Source organism: Stenella coeruleoalba, assembly GCF_951394435.1.
Source record: "Stenella coeruleoalba genome assembly, chromosome: 11".
Lineage (NCBI taxonomy): Eukaryota > Metazoa > Chordata > Mammalia > Artiodactyla > Delphinidae > Stenella > Stenella coeruleoalba.
The window spans coordinates 100358684-100376496 of NC_137157.1; the positions used below are offsets into that span (position 1 = coordinate 100358684).

The 17813-nt window shown below is 40.1% G+C and overlaps 1 protein-coding gene across 4 annotated transcripts in view; it reads left to right on the forward strand.

Moving 5' to 3' along the window:
• The window catches only part of ADIPOR2 (adiponectin receptor 2), a 52705-nt gene that overhangs the window by 17905 nt on the left and 16987 nt on the right, over nt 1–17813 (forward strand). For all 4 annotated transcript variants that reach the window (XM_079935936.1, XM_079935935.1, XM_079935937.1 and 1 more), the window contains one exon: nt 4518–4770. In XM_079935936.1, coding sequence (XP_079792062.1) covers nt 4600–4770 — 171 coding nt within the window. In that variant the 5' untranslated portion in view covers nt 4518–4599. The remainder of the gene's footprint in view (nt 1–4517; nt 4771–17813) is intronic.

Consider the following 17813-nt stretch of genomic DNA (forward strand, 5'->3'; position numbering starts at 1 on the left):
TGGAATTGGCTGGGTCATATAGTAAATGTATTTTTTTTTTTGCGCTACGCGGGCCTCTCACTGTTGTGGTCTCTCCCGTTGCGGAGCACAGGCTCCGGACACACAGGCCCAGCGGCCATGGCTCACGGGCCCAGCCGCTCCGCGGCATGTGGGATCTTCCCGGACCGGGGCACGAACCCGTGTTCCCTGCATCGGCAGGCGGACTCTCAACCACTGCGCCACCAGGGAAGCCCAGTAAATGTATTTTTAATTTATTTGAGGAACTGCCATACTATTTTCCACAGCTTGCCTGCTCTTTTAAAATTGGGGGCAACATAACAATTAAAATTATGAAATAGGTGAAGTAATACATTATACTATAATATAGTCTACCTTTGGCGGGAAGTCCAATATAACTGATTAAATATGACATAAATAATACTAATTCCTTTTCTTCTGTTTTTCCCCTGGAGAATAAGACATTTATTCATTCATACAAAAAACCTTTACTGAATGTCTACTGTGTATCTGTTGCAGTTTGGTTCTCAGCATTGAGCAAGCAAACTCTTGCCTCATGGAACATGCAGACAAGTACTGGATTTTAGAAAATAGCTTTCCTGGGATAGAGCTAAATTTCTAGACCAGAAGTATCAAACCATTAAGTTAGCAGTTTGTTCAGGTAGAGAAAACTGCTTTTGAGTTACCATTTAAGCAACCTTGGTGCTTTTAAGCAACATAATAATTTACCTTATGCAGTATTATTTGAAGGGAAAGTGAAGTCTAAGAAGCGTGAGTTTTAAATTTTCCATTGCTTTCCCACTGGGAAGGAAACTTGGTGTGAGTACATGTGACTGGGAGTCAACAGATGAGGGTCCAGTCCTGACTTTAACATCTAATATTTGGTATTCTCCTGGGTTTTTTTTACTTTGATCCTTATCCCTCCTCAGTCCTTTGTATAACTTTTTTTTTCCAAAGGATTTTGTCCTGTGTTGTTAACTATTACTATGCTAATATCACTTTCCTTTTTAAAAAATAAATTTATTTATTTTTGGCTGCGTTGGGTCTTCGTTGCTGCGCGCGGGCTTTCTCTAGTTCCAGCAAGCGGGGGCTACTCTTCGTTGCGGTGTGCGGGCTTCTCACTGCGGTGGCTTCTCCTGTTGTGGAGCACAGGGTCTAGGTGCGTGGGCTTCAGCAGTTGTGGCTTGCGGGCTCTAAAGTGCAGGCTCAGTAGCTGTGGTGCACGGGCTTCGTTGCTCCGCCTCATATGGGATCTTCCTGGACCAGGGCTTGAACCTGTGTCCCCTGCATTGGCAGGCGGATTCTTAACCACTGCAACACCAGGGAAGTCCCTAGTATTATCACTTTTACTCCTAGTAATCCCTAGTTCTGTTTTCAGGCTCATTCTCTCTTCTGAATTCCAGATTTATGTTTCCTGGTGCCAAGTGAACATTTCTTTCACTTCAGACACCGTTTCTGAAAACAAATTCATTCTTCTTCTGCTGTGAATTTGCTTCTCCCCTGGATCATCAGTGAATGGCATCCTCTATACGCTCAGCTGCTTGAGCAAAAAGCCTGTGTCATCTGAGTCCTTTCTTGTCCCTGTTCTCTGATTTCTGAACAGACCCTGGAGTCCTTGCCTTGCATATGCTGTTTTCTCTGTACAGAATACCTTTCCTCTACTCTGCTTGGCAAATCCCCATTGCTTTTGGGCAGAGTTAGTGACGCCTGTGTGTCTGCTCCTAGAACGTGTGAGGTCAAGTTTCCATTTTACTGCTTTTGTTTCATAGTTTCATATTTGATCATCTGTAGAACAGACTCTGTCTACCGGGAAGAAGGCTTAGCAACTTTTAAATGTTATTTATGCTAATACTTAAATTAGTTTGTGAAAACATTCTTAAAAAGTAATAGGAGGTCTTCCCTGGTGGCGCAGTGGTTGAGAGTCCGCCTGCCGATGCAGGGGACACGGGTTCGTGCCCCGGTCCGGGAAGATCCCACATGCCGCGGAGCGGCTGGGCCCGTGAGCCATGGCCGCTGAGCCTGTGCGTCCGGAGCCTGTGTTCCGCAGCGGGAGAGGCCACAACAGTGAGAGGCCCGCGTACCGCAAAAAAAAAAAAAGTAATAGGGTGCATGTTAAGCAATTTTATACAGAAAATGAGTCTCTTTTCCAATAAACACTGCAGGTATAATAATTCATTCAATAAAAGTATATTTAATCTAGATATTGGGGGCAAGAGGCCTTGCAACCTGTAGAGGAGGTGTAGGAGTTGAAAAACTCACATTAGTATTTTCTTTCTTTCCTCATCCCCACTGGCCACTCAGAGATTTTAAAAGACCTTAGATCTGCCCTACTTGCTGAAAATGCACCCGGTTGGATTTGTGTTGGACTTCTATGTCTATTGATAAATTCAGAGCACCTCTCAGTTACTTGTTCCTTCCTGCCAGCTGTTTGTATTGGATTCCTTTCTTTTCTCTCTTTTTTTTTGGCGGTACGTGGGCCTCTCACTGCTGTGGCCTCTCCCGTTGCGGAGCACAGACTCCGGACGCGCAGGGTCAGCGGCCATGGCTTACGGGCCCAGCCGCTCTGCAGCATGTGGGATCTTCCCGGACCGGGGCACGAACCCGTGTCCCCTGCATCGGCAGGCGGACTCTCAACCACTGCGCCACCAGGGAAGCCCTCTTTTCTCTTTTTTTTTTTATCTTAGTTCTGTGTAATATAGCGTAGTATTCTTAGAATCCTGACCAACGAAAAATTTCTGAGGAAGTAGAATAGAGATTAACTCTTCTGGTTAACAGATAATGGTACTCTGAAGTCTTACTTTCCATCTCCCATCTCACTTCCTTTTACTGTTAAGAATCAGAGCAAGTTAAAGCCTAGTTCTGAATACTTTCCCTATTTTTTTATTCTTCTTCGCAAGAAAATCATTTATCCAAGTACAGCAGGACAGTTCATTGTTCCAGCTACTCTTAGAGATTAATGGCCTTGGATAAGTTGCCTAATCTCTGAGCCTCAGTTTCCACATCTGTAAAATGGGGATAAGATACCTCAGAGGGCCATATGTAAGAATTATGTGAGATACCATCTGTAAATTCTCTGGTACAGAATTTAACTTTGTCAATCCACAGTAAATGTTAGCTCCCTCTTCCCTGAAACAAAGTGAAATGGTGGGTGTGAAACAGCTTTGTAAATAAATATAAATCACTAGCATTGTTTCCTCTGTCAGCATTGGGTATTAATAGCGTAGTTTATAATCTCATTATTAGAATATGCTGGCTCAGGCCCTTCTGTGATGGGCACAGGCCCAGATTTGGTGATCCTTAAAGACTGTGTTTGTTCTTGTTCTAAAAACTTGAGAGAACTCCTACAACAAACTCTGATGATTTATGAAACTAACAGTTGGCTAATTCTTAGTCTTGTGTATCCACATATGAACACTAAGTGCCTGTTTTACCCTCTCTTCATGCTATCCAGACCCTCCCACATTGCCCCACTCCTCCCCTGCTGCAGTAAAAATTTTGAATCCCATGGGATTTATGAGCATAACATGTACCTTGGCTTCCTGTTTTTGTCTTTCTAGTTGGATTGGCTGTGATAATCACCTTATTTGGATATGTAACTTAAATCTCTAAAATAAGCTTTTGTCCTGTAAGTTATGAGGTAGAGGGCCAAGGACTTGAAATTATTGAACTCCTAGGAAACTTATGTGATCCAGTTTAGAGAAATATTGATGATCCCTGAATGTGTTTTTACCACTTAAGAACATTTAAATATCATCTGTCATGTTCATTAAACATTTATGTGCACAGTACTTTCTGGGAACTCAGGGATATAATAGGAGTGTGCTCTTGCCTTCCAGAGTAATCTACTTGGAGTTCAAAGCAGCTCAAAAATACTGAAATTTCAGACATTAAGCAACTTAAATGCAAAACATAACCAATAATATGTGCCATGGCAGTCAGAGACGTTGTCTTAGTTCATAAAAGTATGGTGAATTTTGGTTTCCTCACCTGTGAAGTAGAACTCAAAATACCCTGAAGGGTCATTGTGATGATTTAAATGAGATTGGGTATGTAAAACCTAGTTGTAGTACATAAACCCCACATATATTCTTTCTACAGTTAGGTATGTTTTTAATTGAAAAAGTATTAGATGGCATGTGGTAAATACAATGCAGGCAGAACAAAATGAAGAGTAAGCCTTCTCACCACAGACCCTAGGTTCTTCCCTGTGTGCCTCTGGACCAAGAGCACAATTTCAAATAAATAGGTACCTGTGTACACATGTATACGTATTCACGATTGTATACACTTATAATGTATAAGCGGGAACATTATACATGACGTCTTTGATATCCTGCTTTTTTCATTTAAAAGTAGATTTTGGCAGTCCTCTTTATCAACAAGTGTAGGGTTTTTTTTAATACATTATTATTTTATTCTTAATGATTGCAGAAAATTCTAGTTTTAGTGTAAAATAATACAACATATGTCTTCCCCCATCACTCATTCAAATATGTTAATCCAAAACTTTCTCTCCTTAGGGTCAGCTCACTATCCTAAAAGTCCATCCTCCCAAGAAGAAGGAACAGAAAGACCTCTTTGTAAGAAAGGCGTGGGTATCCCATGAATGAGACAGCAGAAAACCGACTGGAGTACAGCAGGACTCCAGAGCCAGATATAAGGCTCAGAAAAGGGCACCAACTTGATGGTACAAGGGGAGGTGACGATGACATCCACCAAGGAGATTTGGAGCCTCTTGTAGAGGCATCTGCCCTTTCTTCCCATCATAAAAAAGTAAGTTAAAGTGGAAGGATGGTAAGTAAAACAGATTTATGGGAATGTAGCTGGAGGAAGGATAATAAAAAGAAAGAGTACGGGGACTCTGCTGGAGAGAAGATGGCGTTTTGAAAAGGAACCCTGAGCACATTTGTAAGATTTTGAAGTCTCTTAAGGTAGCTAGGAATTAGTTATGCCCTTTCTGTTGACACGTAAAACCGTACTTAAGCTGCTCTATCTTATTTAAGAAAGGAAATGGGTTTTTGTAGTTACCATATATCCTTTATAATTCAGCCATGATTTAGTAATGACATTATCGTTTATATTTTTGGAGAAATCCTAATTGCATGCTGGAACTACTTCTCAGATAGAGCTTATCTCCAGTGCATACCTTGGGAGCCAGTAGAATTCTGGGAAAATAATCTAATCTTTCCTTTTACCTCGCAGAGAAAAGAGCAGCTTTTAAATGATTCAAGCAGCTATACCAAGAGCGCAAAGGTGTAAATATCTGTGAGCAGGTCCCAGTGTCATTGTTAATAGACATTTTGCCATGTGCTTTGGAACCTTGCAATTGTGTAGCACATTCAGTGTTGTGTTTCTAGTACAGTGTTTCTCAGACTGTAGGTTATGCCCGTTAGTAGTTTGTGAAATTTATTTTGGTACTACAAGCAGTGTTAATTAGACCGCAAATAAAGATATTAAGGTGCATATATGTAGTAATATACCTTTAAACTATGTTATTTGATGAAATTGTTTAGCTTTATTTAGATATGTATGTGTTTATAGATATGAATAATATATACATTTCTTACTGTGGGTTGTAGTTAGAAACATATTGAAAGCCTCTATTTGGAACTGCATCTTTACCATCGTAAGAGATAAGCTTATTGTGTGGGTAATGGTGGTGCTGGTTGGAACTCGAGAGGATTGTCCTGTCTTCTCAGGTCTTTTATAAGAATTTCACCAGAGCACTGTAGGAATACAGGCTATTGTGGCAGGAAATTTAAGGTTATTTCTTCTTTTACCCTTGGTAACACTTTGTAAGCCAGCTTCATACTCTTGGCTAGTTGTGCTACATTGAAAGACTGTTTTTGTGTCCCTGTGTGTGCGTGTGCCCCCGCATATACAGGGCAGGATTAAAAACAAGATTTGCTTACTATGAGTATAGTGTAATTTGGCCTTCAAACTACCATTACTCTTTTTTGTTTTTTTTTACATTCATTTTATCTGTTTATTTTTGGCTGCATTGGGTCTTTGTTGCTGCGCACGGGCTTTCTCTAGTTGCGGCAAGCAGGGGCTACTCGCTGCGGTGCGCGAGCCTCTCATCGCGGTGGCCTCTCTCGTTGCAGAGCACGGGCTTCAGGTACACGGGCTTCAGTAGTTGTGGCTCGCAGGCTCTAGAGCGCAGGCTCAGCAGTTGTGGCGCACGGGTTTGGTTGCTCCGTGGCATGTGGGGTCTTCCTGGACCAGGGATCAAACCTGTGGCCCCTGCATAGGCAGGTGGACTCCCAACCACTGTGCCACCAGGGAAGCCCTACCATTACTCTTTTAAAAGAAGTTTGACAGATAGCTAGGGTAAGAACTTTCTTCCTTGCTTATGGCTTTGCTTTCTTGTTGATGTTTTACAATAACATGTACTAGCAGCTAAGACTCCCCTATTCAGGCTGAGCAACTTGACTTTCCCTCCATTGCTACTTAGGCCTAAGCAGTTATCAAAGCAGTAAGAACTGTCGCTAGGTTTGGATGAGGACTGGGTTATCTTTTCTTTTTTATTGTAGTAAACACATGACATATGTTATTGCTAACGGTATGCACTTTGTTGTGCCGCAGATCTCTGGAGCTTTTCCATCTTGCGTGAGTGAAACATCTACCCATTGAATAGCAACTCCCCATTTTCTCCACCCCACCAGCCCTCGGCAACCACCATCCTACTTTCTGCTTCTATGAGTTTGACAACTTTAGATACCTCATATAAATGGAATCATGTAGTATTTGTCCTTCTGTGACTGTCTTGTTTCACTGAGCACAGTGTCCTCAACGTCTGTTCATGTTGTAGCATAAGACAAGCCTTTTTTTTTAAGGCTGAGTAATAGTTTATTGATACGTATATATCACTCTGTCTTTATCCATTCATCTACTGATGGTTGTTTAGGTTGTTTCTACCTCTTGGCTATTGTGAATAATGCTGCAGATATCTTTTCAAGGTACTGTTTTTAGTTCTTTTGGATTAATATCCAGCAGTGGGATTACTGGGTCATATGGTAGTTCTGTTTTTAATTTTTTAGGAACTTCCATACTGCTTTCCATAGTAGCTGAACCATTTTACATTCCCATCAGCAGTGTACAGGGGTTCTAATTTCTCCATATCCTCATCAACACTTTATGTTCTTTTTTGATAATGACTGTCCTAACAGATGTGACTGTGGTATCTCATTGTAGTTTTGATTTGTGTTTCCCTGATGATTAGTGATGTTGAGCATCCTTTTCATATACCTGTTGGCCATTTATATGTCTTTTAGAGAAATGTCTGTTCAAGTCCTTTGCACATTTTTAAGTTGGGTTTGTTTTTGTTTGTTTGGTTTTTGCTATTCAGTTATAGAAGTTCCTTATATATCTTGGATATTAACCCCTTATCAGATCCATGGTTTGCAGATATTTTCTCCTGTCCTTAGGTTACCTTTTCACTCACAGTTGTCTTCTTTGCTATGCAGGAGGTTTGTGGTATGACATAGTCCTATTTTTCTTATTTTGCTTTTGTTGTGATATCGGTGTCATATTTCTTCATGCCCAGTGTCACGAAGCTTTTTTTTTTTAGGAAATGCTCAACATCTTTAATCATTAAGGAAACTCAAGTCAAAACCTCAATGTGATACCACTTTATATGCACAAGAATGGTTAAAATTTTTTTGCAAAGGGGACAGTTAACAAGCATTCATGAAGATGCGAACCCTCATATATGCTGAGGGTAATATAAATGGTATAGCTGCTCTAGAAAAACTGTCACCAGTTCTTCAAAAAGTTAAACAGAGTTATCATATAACCCAGCAATACCACTTTTAGGTTTATACCCAAGAGAAATAAAAATATACATCAAAACAAAACTTTATATGTATATTCCTAGTAGCACTATTTATGAGTCAGAAAGTACAAACAACTCAAATGTCCATCACTTACTTGATGAATAGATATATTAAATGAGGTATGTCCATAAAATGGAATATTTTTGGCAAAAAAAAAAAAAAAAAAGAAATACTGTTACATACTACCACACGGATAAACCTTGAAAACATTCTGCTAAATGAAGGAAGCCAGTCACAAAGATGAAATATTTAATTATTCTGTTTATTTGAAATGTCTAGAATAGGCAAATCTATGGAGACAGAAGGTAGATTTGTGGTTGTCAAGTGCTGCGGGGATGGGGAAATGGAGAGTCACTGCTAATGGGTATGGGGTTTCTTTTGGGGTGATGAAAATGTTTTAAAATTGACTATGTCATGAAGCTTTTCCTCTACATTTTCTTCTAGGATATTTATAGTTTCAGGTCTCACATTTAACTTTTTTTTTTTTTTTTTGGCTGTGCTGCATGGCTTTTGGGATCTTAGGTCCCTGACCAGATCAAACCATGGCCCTTGGCAGTGAAAGCATGGAGTCCTAACCACTGGACTGCCAGGGAATTCCCACATTTAACTTATTTTTAGTTAAGTCATTTTGAATTCGTTTTTGTGTATGGTGTAAGCTAAGGGTCCAGTTTCATTCTTTTGCATGTGGATATCCAGTTTTTCCAACACCATTTGTTGAAGAGACTATCATTTCCCCATTGTGTAGTCTTGCCACTCTTGCCGAAGATCTGTATATGTGTGAGTTTATTTCTGTGGCCTCTCTTCTGTTGCATTGGTCTATGTGGCTGTCTTTATGCCAGTACCATACTGCTTTGATTACTGTAGCTTTGTAATATGTCTCTAAGTCAGGAAGTGTGATGCCTCAAGCTTTGCTGTTCTTTCTCAGGACTATTTTGACTATTCAGAGTCCTTTGTCATTCCATATGAATTTTAGGATTGTTTTTTCTATGACTGGGGTTATCTAAAAGGAAGTGGAAATGTAATAAGCAGAACTGGATAAGGCTTGACTCGGTTATTGAAGGACTAAAAGGTATTCCAGGCCAAGGGAATAGCAGATGTGAAGACTCAGAATAAGAAATAGCATGATGCTTTTAGGGAATAGTAATAATGATAATAGCTAACGTGTTTTGAGTATACATTGGTGTATATTGATGTGTGAACCTGCAAAACGTCTGGTATAGCTAGAGTGAAAGGTACAAGGGTTTCAGTTTGTTAGCAAGTGAGCCTAGACGATCGGGGCCTAAAATCCAGATCTTTAGCCTCCCAGTCCAGTGTTCTTCCACCCTCCAAAGTTCTTTCTGAAATGTGTAGTGTTGTGTACTGGTTGAAGTGGATAGACCATTACTTCTAGGCCTCTGGCTCTAAAGCATCAGCTCTTTTAACTGTATTTGCTGAACTTTATAGTTTGTGTTTTGTAACCATCTATAGATAAAAACACAAAAGAGGCATTTCAAACCAGGTTACCCTTGATCTTTAGTTTTATGACTTTATTTCGTATCTCTGAGTTTTTAAGGTATTAAGTTGAATAAAGAGAGCAGCCTTTATGGTTGTCCTACTTTTTCTCTGCTCCAAATTCTTCTTCATAAACAGGGACTGGAGCCAACTCTTCATTCATTCAACCTAGGAATTATTTTCTTGAACTGATTTGCTTTAACCAAACTCATAAGAATGCCACTGTTTATTAGCTTATCATAAGAAATCTAACTTGTAATTAGACTCCCGTCTGCCAGTCACTTCATTTTCTTTTCTTGAGGAGGTCTACTTAGGAAATTCAGTTAAGATTAGAGACAGCTGCTTTGTGAGAATTTAAAAAAAAACTTGGATGATTTTAAAGGTCTTTCCCATCAATCTTTGATAGCGATAGCTAGTCTTTACAGGCTGAGTCTGTATGTTTCTAGGCTGGCCAAAGTGAGTGTTCAGATAGACTGGCTGTTGTACCTCTGTTGGACGACAGCAGAGATGCAGTCATCGGTGCTTACTCTTTCAGCTATCATTTTTTGAAGACCCCTTAATTTCTACTAACCCCTGTGTTTGTGTGTTAGCTATAGCAGCTTGCTAATGCCCTTACTACACATTGCAGATTTTTAAATTTAAGGCTGGATTCCACCTGTCAACTTTCCAAAAAGACCATCAAAATAACCTGTTGATGTTATAACTGAATCACTTTGCTGTACACCTGAAACTAACACAACGTTGTAAATTAACTGTACTTCAGTTTAAAAAATGGTTAATAAAAAAAGCAAACAAACAAAAATAACCTGTTGATCAGACTAAGCGAAGTTTCTTATTTACTGCAGTGAGAGTGAGCATCACTCTGAAGGGTCTTGCTTTAGAAGGAGAGGCCGTGGCTGGCTGTGGGTAGGGTTTGCGGTCTGACTTCTCGTGGTTTAAAGCAGGTCTTTCAATACAAAGATCGTATTAACGTTGTGCAGAGCTTGTGATAGATTAGGACAGTTGGAGCAAGTCTGGTGAGCAAGTTCTTACTTGATAAGGGAGTAGGTGTGCCCAGCTCAGTAATTTATTATACTAAGGAGCTGGTTGAGCAGTCTAATGTTAAGTGAATTTCTGAGAAGCTCCTAAAGCTAACAGCAAAGCTACCTACTGGTTTGTACCCTTAATCTTCCTGGGCAAGGGTTTCCTGAACAAATGAGGTCATGTTGTGTAGGGGCCTTAGATCTTAGTCCTCACAGTTATGTGAATGCAGAAGCCTCAGTTCTCACTGACCTCTGTAGGGCATATACATTTTAATCAAACTTTGCCGTCCTGGCCCCTGGCTATCTTACCGTTTCCTTGACCTTTATCTTCTAATTGTGGATGGTGTTATGACCGTAGATCTCTGTGGCACTTTGTCTACTGACTTCAACTAGTATTTAAATATATAATTTATGTCTTGCTACTCCGCTACATGCACCCTAAGTTTCAGCTGAACTGAACTAGTCTCTTTTCTTCAAAATGGTACTTTTGCTTTTCCCTCTTGACAGTTCTTTTATTTCGTCTTTCCAAAATTCTATTCCTCATGCAGCCTTTCCCGAGCTCCACACTCCCTGTCTTTAAACTGGCTGTACCTTATTTCTTAGTCATTTATGTAGCTACTTCAGCCCCTTATTAGATTGTATGCCCGTGGAAGACAGAGACTATATTTTACTCTTATTTTTTTTTTTGCGGTTCGCGGGCCTCTCACTGCCGTGGCCTCTCCCGTTGCGGAGCACAGGCTCCGGACGAGCAGGCTCAGCGGCCGTGGCTCACAGGCCCAGCCGCTCCATGGCATGTGGGATCCTTCCGGACCGGGGCACGAACCTGTGTCCCCTGCATCGGCAGGCGGACTCTCAACCACTGCGCCACCAGGGAAGCCCTACTCATCTTTTTAAAAATCCTCTTAATATTTATTAAACTGAATTACTCTGTTGAACTGAGTTGGGCTAAAGCAGATAAACGCCCAATAGACTGATGAATTATTTTCATATAGGACTTTCATCTTTATCACTCTGGTTCTCTCTTTCCAAAGGTAAAATACACTCCAGAGACTTAACATTTGAGGTTGCAGTTTGTACGGATCATCAGAGTTGGATATTGTTGTGTTTTGAGATATAACCCACTTGAACTCTTCTCACAGATGGACTTCACTGAAGATAGTAGGAGGAAAAGATTTGAAAGTGTCTTTGTACTCACTTCAGAGCATTGACCTCTCTTTAAGTTTAAATATAGTGATTTATTCATAGAAAGCCTTAGAGAATTAAGGTTTATGCCTTTATTTTAGGCAGCTTTGGTTTTAATTATCATTTACAATGTCCTGTTTCTCTTCAAAACTTGTTTTGATAACAGTTAGAGATATGACAACAGGAGCAGAACAGAGCAAATGTTTAACCCTTGTATGTGATCATCTTAGTATAGATGCAGTTTAGTATTGAAACAGATCTTTGGGTGCTGTGGTTTAGTGGCTACTAGAAGGGAAATTAAACGTAATTTCCACTCATGACAAGGTAGTTCTTTAGAGTTAATATTGGAAGACAGATATTTTTATATGTATAGTGCTCAGCACAGACTTTCCAAACCGTCATTATGTGGCAGAGCTATAAACTTGCCCGTATGCCCTGGAGAAAACATTTTTGTCTTGTGTTCTAGCCACTGCTTGACTCTACCACTTAATTCCTACATGTTAACCTCTGTTTAACCAGGGGAGCTATATTTACCACCACCCACTCTGTGTAGATCCCTAATTGGCAACTCCACAATGCTTGAACACAACAAATAACTATTTATGGTCTAGTGTTTTAGACATTTGTTTTTTGAAGACATGTTGGTGAGTATTCTGTTATAGGAGGGTGAGAAGTGGGGATAATGTTCGGTAGATCAGCAGACTTATTAATACTTTGCTCTTCTGAAGGAAATGTTCTTTTATAAAAATTCAGAAATCTTGCTGACATGTTGGGATGGGTGGAAGTATTTATCTTTACTGGGGTGTGTATTTGACCACTGACCACATTCTGCTTCATAACACATACACTGGACCATGGGAGGTGGAAATATTACCGTTGGTGGTATTTATTAATAAAAAACTGATCCCCCCCCCCCCCAGAAAAAAACCTGGATGAAGCTACATATCTTAGTAATGTAATGTACAGTGAAATTCTTGCCTTACATATAGGATCGCGTTCTTTGAATTGAGGTTAGCTCTTTAGAAGCACCATTTTGGATAGAAGGGCAGTTGTAAAAGATGAGAAGAGAGATGCATACAGGCAGCCCTGATGCTCTGCGAGTTCCCAGCATGCATGAGTTTCAGCTACCATGCGTTCGTTAAATAATATCAGTCCCTCCACAGTATGGTTCAGATTTTAGTTACTGTGGTTTATTTACTGTGAGTAATTCTTAAAGTACCAACTCTCTGCTGTCTCTCCAGTCCACAGATGATGGTGCAAATAGTAGATGTTCATTGTATTGATGACTTCTTTGAAAGTCTGTCAGTGACTGGTCAGTGTACATCTGTTACTCACTTAATCCATGAGACAGCAAAGTGTGTTGCTTCCCAGTGATAAACCCATGCGACCCTTTATAAAAATGGATAATCAAAAGAGGGAATAGGCTGACAAAGATAAAAGTGAAGCAAAGAAATGAACGTGATAATGGCGAACGTGAAAATCAAGTCAAACATAAATAGGAGTTAGAGAAGCAATAGCCGACTGTGGGAATGTTGGCACTGCCTGCCGCCACTTAGATTCTAGATCTGCAGCCAGAGGATCTTAGCGAGGGCAGGCTTGTCGCCATAAAGAGTATCGTGTGACAGAGGATGTGGATGGCCAGTGGCAGGCAGAAAGGTCAGATGAAAGGAGTGCCTAAGGATGGTTCATGACTTTGAAAGTGCAAAGAATAAAACGTTGAAACCCTGATCCAAACTTAGAAAGTACGACAGTTTGCCAAGGCATAGAGAATATGCTCACTGTGTGTTATAAGTTAAACAACAAGAAGGCACACACTGCTCACATCACTCTTGGTAACTTTTTTTAACCAATAAACAGTTAATTCTCAGTGTTTCTGTTCTAAAATATAGCATGCTAAATAAATACTGGTTTTCACTAGTCTATTTCTTTGTACATGTAAAACTGACAGAGATTTTAATGTTTTGACAGCATTTTGTTCAGGTCGTGCAGTAGTCCCCACTGGTCATTAAGATTGCCAAGCGTGATTTTGGCTTGCACAGTTTGTACGTCCTGAGCTACCATGTGGAACGAGGGCTGTCTGTATGTGTCGTGGCCTTTTGGCCCAATGTCTGTTACCCACAGAAACAGGCCGTTTCATAACTAGAAAACTGTGTGAGGGGAATGAATAGAGCAGGAACTCTGTGGACCTGAGTTGAATTTCTGACTCTAGGTGTGTTACCTTGAACACATCATTTAACCTCAGGTTTCTCATCTCTAAAGTGGTAGCCGCTCAGTGAATACTTCTTGAGTTTTTTGAATGAATGCTTACCATTTCACCCCGGCACTAGTAACCACTTATTAGTAAGTAGCTCACTTATTAGCATCTTTCACAGAGAAGAATCTGATAAGTTTTTTTTTTTTTTCTGATGTGAACACAGTATTGAACTGTGACATACATAATTTGAGGTGTATAGACCCTCTCATTATTTCTTTAGATCAGAGTTTCTCACTCCCTGGTGACATTTTGCCATTGTAGGATGTTTAACAGTATCCTGGCCCCTACCTACTGGATGCCAGTAGCATTCCCACCACTTGTGACATGTAAAAGTGAATCCAGTTATTGCCAGATGTCCCCTGGGAGGGGGGGGGGTAAAATTCCCCCTAGCTGAGATCAACCTGCTTTAGACTTTTAAAGTATTTTCTTAATTTATTTCTCTCCTTTCCTGTTTCCCTTCTTCAACCAGACCTTCTCTCTGTTGCCAAAGTGATAGTTTCCAAATGCAAGTCTAGTGCTCAGCTTGCCCTGCTCTCATATCCATTAAATGCTCAGCCCTGCCTGCAGGGTAAAGCCTGAAGCCCAGGAGCATCAGAAGCTTTGAAGGAGCTGGTTCCTACCGAACTCCACCTCCATTCCTCTCCCTCCGTTTTTTAATTTTTTTTTATTTTTAAGCATTTTATTGAGGTATGATTTACACAAACATTGTATTATGGGGTAATTTAAACACATTAAAATGTGTTTAAAATGCCCAAATCTTAGATATATAGCACAGTGACACTACATATGTGTGACGACCACGCAGATCAAGATTCAGATTATTTCCATCATTCAGAAACTTCCCTTTATGCCCTTCCAGTCAGTAACCCCTCCCTCACCCCCATTCCCAGTGGTCGCCATTATTGTGACTCCTACCACAGTAGATTTGTTTTGCTTGTTGCTGACGTTGATACAAATGGAATCATGTGATACACACTGTCTTAATAATGGCTTCTTTCACTTGGCATGTTTCTGCTACTCACCCATATTGTTTTGTGTCAGTTCTTTATTACGGAAGAGTATTCTGTTATATAAATCTATCACACCTGTTTATCCAGTTTCTTATTGTTAGACAATTGGGTTATTTCTGGTTTTTCACTATTATTAATAAAGCTACATTGTACGTCTTTACCTTCTTTAAAAATTTTTTATTATGGCAAAATTTATAATGTAAAATTTGCCATTCTGACCCCTTTAAAGTATACAGTTCAGTGACACTAATTGTATTCACAATGTTGTGCAACCATTACCGTTACTTCCAAAGTTTTTCATCACCCCAGAAAGACTTAAGGAGTGACTCTTCATTCCTTCCTCCCCCCAGCCCAGTGTCTGGGAACCTCTAGTTTACTTTCTGTCTCTGTGAATTTGGTTATTCTAGGTATTTCATGTAAGTGGAATTGTTGTGTGGGGTACATTTCACTGAGCGTGATGTTCTCAAAGTTTATCCCTGTGGTGGCCTGCGCCAGAACTTCATTCCTTTTTTTTTTGGTTAACTTTTTATTTTATGTTGGAGTATCGTTGATTAACAATGTGTTAGTTTCAGGTGTACAAGGAAGTGATTCAATTATACATATACATGTATCTATTCTTTTTCAAACTCTTTTCCCAGTTAGGTTGTTACAGAATATTGAGCAGAGTTCCCTGTGCTGTACAGTAGGTCCCTGTTGGTTATCCATTTTAAATATAGCCGTGTGTACATGTCAATCCCAAACTCCCTAACTATCACCCCCCACTGTAACCATAAGTTCGTTCTCTAAGTCTGTGAGTCTGTTTCTGTTTTGTAAATAAGTTCATTTGTATCATTTTTTTTTAGATTCTGCATGTGAGCATACGATATTTCTCTTTGTCTGACTTATTTCACTCAGTATGACAATCTCAAGGTCCGTCCATGTTGCTGCAGATGGCATTATTTCATTCTTTTTAATGGCTGAGTAATATTCCACTGTATATATGCACCACATCTTCTGTATCCACTCTTCATTCCTTTTTATGACTGACTAGTATTCTGTTGTTAGCTAGGCTGGGTCTCTTCCCTCATCCACGGGCATTTGGATTGTTTCCTTACTCACCTCCTTTGGCCTCGCATCACGTTTGCTTTGTTGCCACAGCTGTGCTAAACTCTGTGCTCTTTGTTTGGAGCTTTTTCTTCCCTCTGTGTTTTTGGATTCGGGCTGTTACCTTTCCCTGTCATGTCTGACTGGTGAACTCTTAACGCATTTTCCGGGGCTTGCCTCAGATGTTACCTTTCTGGAAAACTTTCTAGCAGTGCCAGAGTTAACTTTTCTCTTTTCTGTTTGCATCAGACCTTGTCCATACTATAGACTAGCTCATTGCTATGGTTTTTTTGTTGTTTGTTTGTTTTACTTACAGGGGTGCCTTCCCCACTAGGCTGTGGCACCTACTTCAGTGTGCTCAGTACGTAGCCCACCATCATGAGACAGACCATCACTTATTTATTGCCGGAGTCCTAGGCCCTGGGATAGTTTCTTTTATTCATTATCTTTGTTCCTTAAACAGATGTGCAGTGTAGTACAGTGTTGTTAAAATCATTTTGCAGATGAGGAAACTGATGCTTATTGAGATTGTATATAATTTTGTCAAAGATCACACAATTTATCATTAGTCAAGGTTTATCTGGCTTCAGAGTCACTTTTATCCATTGGCAAGCCAACTTTTCCTAAAAACTGTTTAAGTGAATAAACAGTTTTTTCCTCTGTTCGGCGTTCAACCGAGACCATACATCTTGCATTCTCAATGTTTTCTGTTTTCTTGTAATAAACATGTGTTAAGCACTGCTGAGAATCAAAGCTGTCCTCCCCCATAGCAGTGCCATTGTTCTCCTCCTCCCTGCTATGGGAAGTTGATGAGTTCATCTCTCTTTCCTGTAGACGTGGACAGTGGTGGGTGCCCACCCAGAGAGGTGCCCTCTCCTCATTTTCCTTTCCTCAGTCTGTAGTAAAGGTCACCTATGTGAAGTGCCTTCGCTTCTGCCAGTGAGGCTGCCTTGCCTTTCCCTGTCAGTGGTCCTCCGTGGATCCAAGTGCACTTGACCCCGTTGGTATCGCAGACTGCCTGCAACTTAGTCAGGTTTTACTTTTGATAGTACAGGAAACATTTAACTGTGTTCTGTGTGCTTATTTGTAGTTTTATTGGAAACTGCTGGCATGATTTATTTGTCTGAGAATCAAGATTGAATCCATGTTTCTGTTTCTCTTTGTGAAGAATGAACTACGTGTTAAACATGCATAAATATTGGACCTATTTTATGTTTTATATAAATTTACATTTTATACTTTAAAAAACCAGTCCGCTAATCATTTCAAGCTGTTGTCTATTTTCAGTTTTCATATAATTGATGATTTAATGGAACTTTATCACTTTTATTTTGTTTAATAAGGCACAATCCTTAAATCTTTTAAAGCATTAATTAATCTAGCAACTTTGTAAGTATATAAAATATTGGCACAGCTGTTCTGGGAGCAATGGAAGAAGACAGACATACACTTAAAATCTAGTTTAGGAAGCGTTACCGTGAAAAAGCAACATTCTGTCAAATATGAACTAAAACAGTGTAAGGCAGTGAACAGGAGCTGTACATCAGTTGTCAAGTGAGCAGTCTGGACCTGAAGTGCTGAAGAAATTCAGAAGAGGAGGCATGTGATGGGTTAGGTGGCGCCTACATTTTCTGGTGAAAATGACTTCTTGTTTGCAGGGAGTGAAACACATTGAAATGTTACAATGGTTTGTAGCCCTCCAGACGGCTGTGTTAATATCTGTGTTATTGAAATTTCACAGGATTGGGGGAAGCAATCTAAAAAATGTTCCTAGAAAGGCAGAGGGGCTGTGGAGGGATGTGGGAGGGAAACATGGAACCTTCTTGAAGGAAAGGTAGAGAAACACTATGCGAGAGTAGTTAAGAGATTTAAACAGGAACATGATGGTGATGGGCTGGCATGGAGGGGCAGGAAGGTAAGTTTTAGGTAAGTAGAGAAG